Source organism: Myotis davidii, unplaced genomic scaffold (genome assembly GCF_000327345.1).
Source record: "Myotis davidii unplaced genomic scaffold, ASM32734v1 scaffold289, whole genome shotgun sequence".
NCBI lineage: Eukaryota > Metazoa > Chordata > Mammalia > Chiroptera > Vespertilionidae > Myotis > Myotis davidii.
In genome coordinates this window covers 1264917-1274050 of record NW_006299717.1, presented here as the reverse complement: position 1 = coordinate 1274050, position 9134 = coordinate 1264917, and the positions used below count along the sequence as shown (strand labels likewise).

General features: G+C 44.7%; 1 protein-coding gene across 1 annotated transcript in view; it reads left to right on the top strand.

Annotated features, from left to right (window-relative positions):
- The window catches only part of DNAH8 (dynein, axonemal, heavy chain 8), a 294659-nt gene that overhangs the window by 165329 nt on the left and 120196 nt on the right, over window positions 1-9134 (top strand). Inside the window, exons 64-68 of the mRNA XM_006775895.2 lie at window positions 1335-1561; window positions 3615-3733; window positions 5342-5445; window positions 6981-7157; window positions 8824-8991. Of these exons, the coding sequence (XP_006775958.1) occupies window positions 1335-1561; window positions 3615-3733; window positions 5342-5445; window positions 6981-7157; window positions 8824-8991 (795 nt within the window). The remainder of the gene's footprint in view (window positions 1-1334; window positions 1562-3614; window positions 3734-5341; window positions 5446-6980; window positions 7158-8823; window positions 8992-9134) is intronic.

The following is a 9134-nucleotide window of genomic DNA, read 5'->3' as shown; positions in this document are numbered from 1 at the left end:
CCCGTTCATGCCCTCACCCCCCTGGCTGGACACAATGTAATTTTATTTACATTGAAATAAAATCAACATTTTACTACCACCAGTCTCCATGGCCCAAAATCTCATATCAGAGTGTAATAATTTAAGATTTCATCTCATGAGAAATGATTGCGTAGGCTGCAACTTTCATCACCTAAATGCATAGATGATTTGAATTGGAAGGGAGTTGGTGGTGTAATCTTGTCCAGCTCTACCTCCAATGCAGACAGGCCAACTAGAATGTCCCTGATGTACGTTTGGGCATCTGTAGCTCACTGCACTGTCCAGTAGTAGCCAGTAGACACGTATGGCTATTTAGAGGTTGATTGATTAAGATTAATTGAAAATAAAAATCCAATTTTTTGTCCTACTTGCCCCATTTCAGATGCTCAATAGCTGCATGTGGCTGGTGGCTACCAGGCTGGACAGCACTTACTGAAAATGTCCATCTCCCCAGAAAGTTCTGTTGGTCAGCTCTGCTGGCGGGGGAGGGGGGGAGGGGAGGCTCACTAATTTATAAGGCAGCTGCTTCATTTCTAGATAATGTAATAGCCATGAAGGTCTTCTTTAGAATCAACTGAATTTGATCTGTCTACTCCCCCGTGATTCTGTTTCTGTCCTGTAGAATGAGCCCAAACGTCTCCCACACACAGCTCCTCATATTTGGAGAAAGTTTTTGCAGACTCTCTAAATTATTTCCTTTTTAGATGAAACACCTCCTGTTCCTTCTGCTATTCCCACTTGCTCTCAGGTCCAGGCGGTTCATGTCCTGCTCGTCTCTCTGTCAGTTTGCTCTTACTCTTACGAGGCAGCTCCTAGAATGGAATCCAAGAATGCAGATGTAGTTTTAGAAACGGGAAGGGTGTGGAAATGTAACCTCCCTGCATCTGGACACTGTATTTTTTTTAAGATTTTTTTTTTATTGGCCTTAATGTGGAAAGACCCTAGTAGGGGTGGGGATGGAGCCCGCAACCGGGCATGTGCCCCCAGCAGACTCGAACCCGGGACCCTTCAGTCTGCAGGTCGACTCTCTATCCACTGAGCCAAACCGGTTCCGCAGTTAATTCTTCTTTTTAATAATTTTTTTTCTTTATTGATTAAGGTATTACATATGTGTCCTTATCCTCCCTTTGCCCCCACTCCCACCCCACTCCCATTCATGCCCTCACTCCCCTGGTTGGACACTTTATTAATGCAGCCCAAGAGTTTTAATAAATTGTGATGTCACACCGTTGACTTAGCATGCACACACAACTCTTTCTAGCTAAGTTATAATCCGCTTGTGTCTCTAATGCTTCCCGACTTTGCTGTGATAGGTTGGCGAGAAGTTCCGCGCCCGGTCTTTGAAATTCCCTGGCTTGATATCAGGTTGCACTATGGACTGGTTCAGTCGCTGGCCCAGGGAGGCGCTGGTCGCCGTGGCCTCCTACTTCCTTTCAGGCTATAATATCGTCTGCTCTGCTGACATCAAAAGACAAGTTGTGGAAACGATGGGCCTCTTCCATGACATGGTTTCAGAGAACTGTGAAAGTTATTTCCAAAGGTAGGTGACGTTGCATACGCACGAGAGCTGCAGGACCACTAAGTTCACTCCTAGCAGGAATCGCCTGGAACATCCAGGAAAGGGCTCGTGCTGAGCTCAGGGTCCCAGCAGCACTTACATTTTTTCTTGCTTTGATTTTCCAGTGGTGATGGATTGAAAGGGTAGTAAAATAACGAGATTTAAAAATTAACTGGTGTCCATATTTAAGTACCTCCTTTCTTCTAGGCCTCAAAGAAACACATGCTTAATGAATCACTTTATTTTGTGTACTTAATTTTTCCCCCCCAAAATGACTTAACTATTCATCACAAACCATTTAAAATTAGTTTCTTGTTCAAGTGCATTATTTATTGTGATTAAAGAAGTGCGCTGTTTTAAAGCTTCATCGCTGCCTTCTGTTACAAGAACACTGAGGTTTTGTATTTGCATCACTTAGTCTGATCAAGTGATGCCTGTTTCATCATGTTTTTAGGCCAAATAATTGTGAAACAAAATTGTAATTGACTGTAGAAGAAGCGACTCACTAGTAGCAGCGAGGGTGTTCATATGTGAAAGGTGGTGTCAACAGTTTAGAAGCTCCCCTCCCCTCCCCCCAGCATGACTGTCTCTGCGTTGGACTGACAGATGTGAATGTCCCTGAGCCGACCTGCATTTCTGGAGCAGTGGGCTTCTCCCTCAGGGTTAGCGGGTGGGCCACAGGGGTTCTGGACCCGCCAGAAAGACCATGTCTGTTCTGCAGAGGGACCCTCTGGGTTCCATCTCACTGATTTTCCAGAGGATCCCTATCTCGCAAAGGGTATGAGAAACTCTACCTAGACCACCCCTCCTGAACTGTTAGTTGTAGATGATCTTCTGGTGAGTTCATGTGCACTCATTCTTACTGTGAGGACGATTTTCTTTCTACCTCATTTGAACTCCTCCTGCCACTGTTACCTGTAGAGAGACATCCTCACCTTCATAGAGCTACAGAAACCCATGTCTATTTTTGAAAAACTTGGTGTGTTTTTCATATCCTCTCAGGCGGTAGAAGTTTATTCGAATGTAATATTTTCATAACACTTTAATGATAGTCATCTATATGCCAAGTTCTTGAAATATTTTTAATGTTAAAAATCTTCTGAAAGCCAAGAGTACAAAATTAATCTAAAAGGTAAAATGATTTTATGTATGTGTGGAGTTCTCTGACTTGAGTTTCTTCCGTATAAAATTATTATTTTTATTTATTTCTATTGTTAAATATAATTACAGTGGGGCCTTGACTTATGATTTTAATTTGTTCCGTGATGGAGCTCGTAACTCAAATTACTCGTATGTCAAATCAAAAAGTGAACGAGTGAGACACGTGATGCTGGGCTGATGTTGTGGCGTTCACTGTGACGTTCACTGCACCAACTAGCGGTGGGGTATCTGAAGCTGGCTTGTAACCCGAATTTTAGCTCACAACTCAAAGCAAAAAATTGGCCGAGAGATGGCTCGTACCTCAAAAAACTTGTTAGTCGGGACACTCGTAAGTCAAGGCCCCACTGTACTATGCTAAGCCCATAAGGAGGTGAGTGTTGACTCAAGCGTGGCTGCTTTGATTTTAAGGGCAGCCCAAGGAGTGCAGGGAGCAGCTGGTGGGCCCCCGGAGGCGACCACCAGCTGCTGCCCGGCTGTGAAGAGGTGTGTAGCCAATATCAGTCGAGAAGAAAACACTTCAACCACCTCACTTATCCCTGATATCTGCACAGAACCTTAAAGTTTGCAAAGCGCATTTGCTATTTATGTATATTTTTTATCTTCACAAAATTCTGGCAGGTGTACAGCAGTGATTTTTTTTCCCCCATCAGTTCCCCAGATGAGGAAACAAGCCCAAAGTGGAGTAAGAGTGGAGTCAAAGACCCCAAAAAAGTCAAGATAGATATTTAATGGTCTCACCATCTCATCTCCAGGGAAACCACTCACAATCCCTGCCTCCCTACCAGTGACTCACTCTCGTGGGAAGAGCAGGGACTCCGACCTGTGTGGCAGGTCATGGGACGCAGAGACGAAGCTCACTCTGTTTCTCTTTCAGGTACCGCCGGAGAGCACACGTGACTCCCAAATCTTACCTCTCGTTTATAAACGGTTATAAAAACATTTACACGGAAAAGGTGAAATTTATTAATGAGCAGGCTGAACGGATGAATATTGGTAAGCAGCATGGGATCTGTACGGGCTTGTTTGATAGGGACCCCAATATTGTGTTTGGTGGCTGCTGCTGTGATTGAAAAGTGAAAGACGGACTTTATTGTTAGTAACGGAGTATTTGAGGAAAGGCGCTGAAGGCTGCTCTGACCTGTCCAGAAACTCTGGGCGGAAGAAAATCCAGGCAGGTGGGCTGTTTTTTTCTAGACCATTTCTCCCCGCTCCTTCAACTCTGGGACCACTGGTTGGGCAGCGAGTGACCACGGTCATTTGGGGAATAGCCAGCTCTTGGGAACTGACCACAATTTCAATTTCTGGTTTCATTGCATTTTCCCTCAATTTGTATAAACTTTGTGAAGTTAATGCTTCTCAAATTTCTAACAAAGGAAAAATATAAACACAAACAAACAAAAACAAAAAGAGAGAGTTTACGTGAGTGATGGTTTTCTGCGTGTTCAGTATATATAAGTAGAAAAAATAGAAATCGGAATCAATGATAGGTCCAGAAAGCATCTGACCCACACACTCCAAAATACGTTAGTTAGTGCTGTCCTTTTATTTCTCCTACACGAAACCGGGTCACGGAGCCTAACTGAGCTCCAGGGCGGGAGGTTAAGGGATGCCGGGAGCAGCGGGAGAAAGCTCCTCGCTGTCCTCTCGCTCACCTTCCCGCAGCGGCTCTGCGTGAGGCTCAGGACCAGCTCGCTGCTGACTCCATGTGCTGCGGTTGGTTAGGAATTGTCTGACCTGGTTGTTAAACTCAGCCTTTATTAAAATTAAATTACATAAACTTACAATTAAATAAAGTCTATTAAAAGTGAAGGCAAAAGCTACTCAAAACATACCACTTCTGAGTTATTTTTCCTCTGTTTTGCTATTATTATTGTTCTTGAGGTTATGTCCATTCTACCTGCCTGGTAGAAATATCTCAGTGTGCCACTGAGGACCTCTCGGTAGCTTGACATCAGCCCGTGGGAGTATTTACACCATGGACGCCGGAAACATACAAATGAGTTCTCCCCCTCCCCTGTCAAGAGACCAGATGCTAAACACTCACTAAACACCTCTGCGTAGAGCCCAGTTGGGAGGTGAGGAAGCTGGCTGGTTGCTGTCCTCTCCAGTGTGTTGGAAGCCACAGAGCCAGGTGCACGGGTTTTAGCGGTTATTTTTGTTTTCATAGTGAAGAGGACAACAAGAATGTTACTAGATTATGCGTCTCATTTGCCATCTCAGAGGCAATAGGATTCAAAGGCAACAAATGACAGCCGCGAATTACTTGCAAAGCCCAGGGGAGTGTAGGTTTGTCAAGCACGTTTCTCAGGCAAGTCCAATCACTGACGTTCTCGGTGCGGCCCTGTGACTTCCCCTCAGTTTGGCCAGATGATATTCTCCCACCAGAGCGATTTTCTTCACTCCCTGCTGAAGCCCTCAGAAATATGGTCAGGGTTGTAGCTCCCAAGATAGGTGCATTTTTAAAGCATTTGTCCATAATTAATTACCTTGTGTTTGTTATAGTACTTATATGGTGCCTTCTGAGTAGCAAATGTTGAATAAATATTTGATGGAGGGGGATGGATAGACTTAGCAAGCGTGTACATTTGTGCATTTGTAAAGGTCTTGACAAGCTCATGGAGGCAAGCGAATCGGTTGCGAAGCTCTCGCAGGACCTCGCGGTGAAGGAGAAGGAATTGGAAGTGGCGTCTGTGAAAGCAGATGAAGTGAGTTTGCATTTGTTTTATCCCGAGCGGTGAGGAACGTTTTTCCAAACTAGAGAAAAAGCATTCAGAAGCTTACAGGGTATAGACTTAGACTATTTCTGGTAAGATAATGTTCCCAACGACCATTAGGTATTTTGTTTAACTCATACCAAGGCATACCTAAGCTAGTCTAGCCCACCAGGTGTAAGGCTGTTCTTTCTTCTCTGGCTCTGTCTCTCTTGTTCTCCCTCATCTGTTTATGACATTTCTGCTTGGCTGTAGTTATATGTGGTAAGGTCCTGCACACTCTAGGTTTCTAGGATGCCCCAAGTCTCATCTGAAGCTCGTGTCAAGCAGGGGAAAAATAAGATAGGGAGCTGGTGAAGTTAAAAAATACTTAAATCTTGACCTTTATCCAGTTGCTGAAAGGAGAGAGTCAAGAGAGGCACTTAGCAAAGTTCTGGCATATGGTAGGCACTTAGCAAAATATGAGCTATTTTTATTGTTATTTACATGAAGCTTAATATGGTTTCTGATCTTACTCCATTACACTTACTTATATTGTTTTAATTTTTAGAAATTACATACAGTAGAAATACCATTTTTTCTGAAAGGTTAAATGTCTATCTATCTATCTATCTATCTATCTATCTATAAGCCTAAATGACTGTTATGATAGAATGACTGGAACAACCTGAACAACAACAACCGTTCGCTATGACATGCACTGACCACCAGGGGACAGATGCTCAATGCAGGAGCTGCCCCCGATGGTCAGTGTGCTCCCACAGTGGGAACGCCACTCAGCTAGAAGCTGGGCTCACAGCTGGTGAGCACAGCAGCGGTGGCAGGAGCCTCTCCCACCTCTGCAGCAGTGCTAAGGAGCAGTGAGAGCGTGGCGAGAGCACCGAGCACAGAGCTGGGCTGTGCCCGGCCCGGTTCGGGCTCCTCCCTGGCTTCCTGCCACTTCACTCACTGCTACAACCCTCAGGGATGTCTGACTGCCGGTTTAGGCCCAATCCCCGCAGTCCAGGCTGAGGGACCCCTTCCCTCCCACCCCCCTGCACAAATCTGTGCACGGGGCCTCTAGTTTATTTATATATTCTAAGCCTGAAGAAAGCTTAGGAAATAACAGACTGCAAGGACTGCTTAAGGTGTACTTTAATACACCTTAAAATATAGGTGACTCAGCCCTGGTCCGGTGGCTCAGTTGGTTGGAGTGTTGTTCCATGCACCAAAAGGGTTGCAGGTTTAATTCCCAGTCAGGGCACATACCTAGGTTGTGGGTTCGATCCCTGGTCAGAGTGCATAAGAAAGACAATGGATCCATATTTCTCTCTCACATCAATGTTTCTCTCTCCCTTTCTCTCTCTCTAAAAACCAATAAAAGCATCTTTGGGTGAGGACTAAAATAAGCATATATATCTTAGATGGGGAATAAACTTGCTCTTATTCATGTTTTACATTTTAGTGAATGAATGTTCTCTCAGTACTTAAATCTGTAAGTGCTGCTCTGAGGTTTCTGTTTGTTCTCATGTGTTTCCTCAATTTAACAGGTATTAGCAGAAGTCACAGTAAGTGCTCAGGCTTCAGCCAAGGTGAAAAACGAGGTGCAGGAGGTGAAAGACAAAGCCCAAAAAATCGTGGATGAAATTGACAGCGAAAAAGTAAAAGCTGAGAGCAAACTCGAGGCCGCTCGGCCTGCTCTGGAGGAGGCGGAAGCAGCCCTGAATGTGAGTAGCGCGTTGCTGTCCCCCCGACACAGGTCCTTGCAGCACTGCGTTCCCCGGCATGAAATAACTAGAAGTTTTGTAATCACGAAACAGTCTGGAAACAAATCTTTTCACGGATCAAGTTTTCCAAGTTCCAATTTTTTTAAGTCTTTACATCCTATAACTTACTCTTTGCTTCCTGTAAATTGGCTTTCCGTGAGAACCGGGAACCGTACTGGCGATTAATGCCTAAGCCGTGCACAAGGGATTCAGATCACTTAGAACCCTGTTCAGATTGTCACGAGCCCCTTTGAAATCCCCATGGGGTTCCCATTGCTCTCAGGATAAGTCCCCAGCCAGGCATCCAGGGCTCTGAGGGCACAGCTTTGGAGGCAGGCACACCGGCATCTGCCTCTCGGGGCCACCACATCTTAAGTAAATTGACTTACCTTCCGTGAGTCTCTGTGGGGATATAATTCCTCAGTGATCCTTGGAGGCTCAGTGTAAACATTAAAGGTCATGAGTGCTGTTTGCTGGGCACGTGGAAAATACTCGATGAATATTCGTGTTGCTGCTGCTGCTGCTAAGCTGGCTTCTCTCTGCTCCTTGAACTGTCGTTGTCTGTGCCCACACAACAGGACCAGACACACAGGAAAAGCTCTAGGCCTTTGGAAAATCATGGTGTTTAAATGAGTCTCTCCCTCTGCCAGGAATGCTTCACCTAACCTTCAAGACCAGGCTCAGACCTCACCATGCCCAGGAAATGTTGATCTCCCTGCTCTCCTTCATTTGCCCATCACCCTGAGCTTCTGTTATGACATATAAGCCTAGTTTAGGGGAACTGTGGTCTCTCTCTCTGTCTTGAAAAAATATGAGGACAGAGCTATTTTTGTTTGTTTGTTTTATATGGGAGAATGGCTGTAGTTGTTATATGAATGAATAAATTTATGATCATCGTTTAATAAAATTGTGACAGTGACCAGGGCACATTCTTCATCCCCACTCCCTTTATGGATTCCATGATGACGAGAGGGAGGGAGGGAGGGGGAGAGAGAGAGAGAGAGAGAGAGAGATCACTGAATCAAATGGGTCTTAGGAGATTTTCTTGGTTTATGGGATGTCCCGGTCCTTCTTGCTTTGAATGTCTGGTAATGACTTATTCGAAACCCAGCTCACATACAGAAATTGTCAAAAAACATTTTTAGGAGGCAGATGTTATAATAACTTCACTTGTCTCCTTTGAATTCCTCCCCCTTCCATGGGTAGGGCAGCCCTCAAAGTGCAGGCTGGAGGTGAGACTTCTGCTACTCCGGCCTTGCTCCTCTTTGTTATCCCCACATAAGACAGTCTCTGTGCTTTGAAGATGCAAGTTATCTACATGTTTCCCATCACTGAGGCTTTTTTTTGCTGGGTGGACAATGAATGGTAGTGATATTCCAAGGAACTAGTTGAGGGCAATAGAGGGGAAAAAACAACACTAAAATAAACATAAATCCTAGAATCACAGTGAAAGAACTACTAGGAAAAAATCTTGGAATGCAAATGGTTAAGGCGATAATGTCAGGGTTTGGGGAGAAAATGCATTTTAAAGTTCTCTGCTTTTGTTATTTAAAAGTATTAGATTGCCACATGACTATGAACACTGCTCAACAACAACAAAAATATTGATTCCTCACCCCCAATACAGACTATCAAACCGAACGATATTGCCACGGTCAGGAAACTTGCAAAGCCCCCGCATCTTATTATGAGAATCATGGACTGCGTTCTGTTACTCTTTCAAAAGAAAATTGATCCTGTTACTATGGATCCAGAAAAACCTTGCTGCAAGCCGTCATGGGGAGAGTCGCTGAAAGTAAGTGAAATCTATTTTATGGGCCCCGTGCGGCGCTCGGGTGTCCTCAGCCCGGGCCCTCGATATAGGCCACACAGGCTGGCTGGTGAAAGTCGACCGCTGTGTATAGAGCAGTGTCTCTTACTCTCCATCTCCCAGAATGT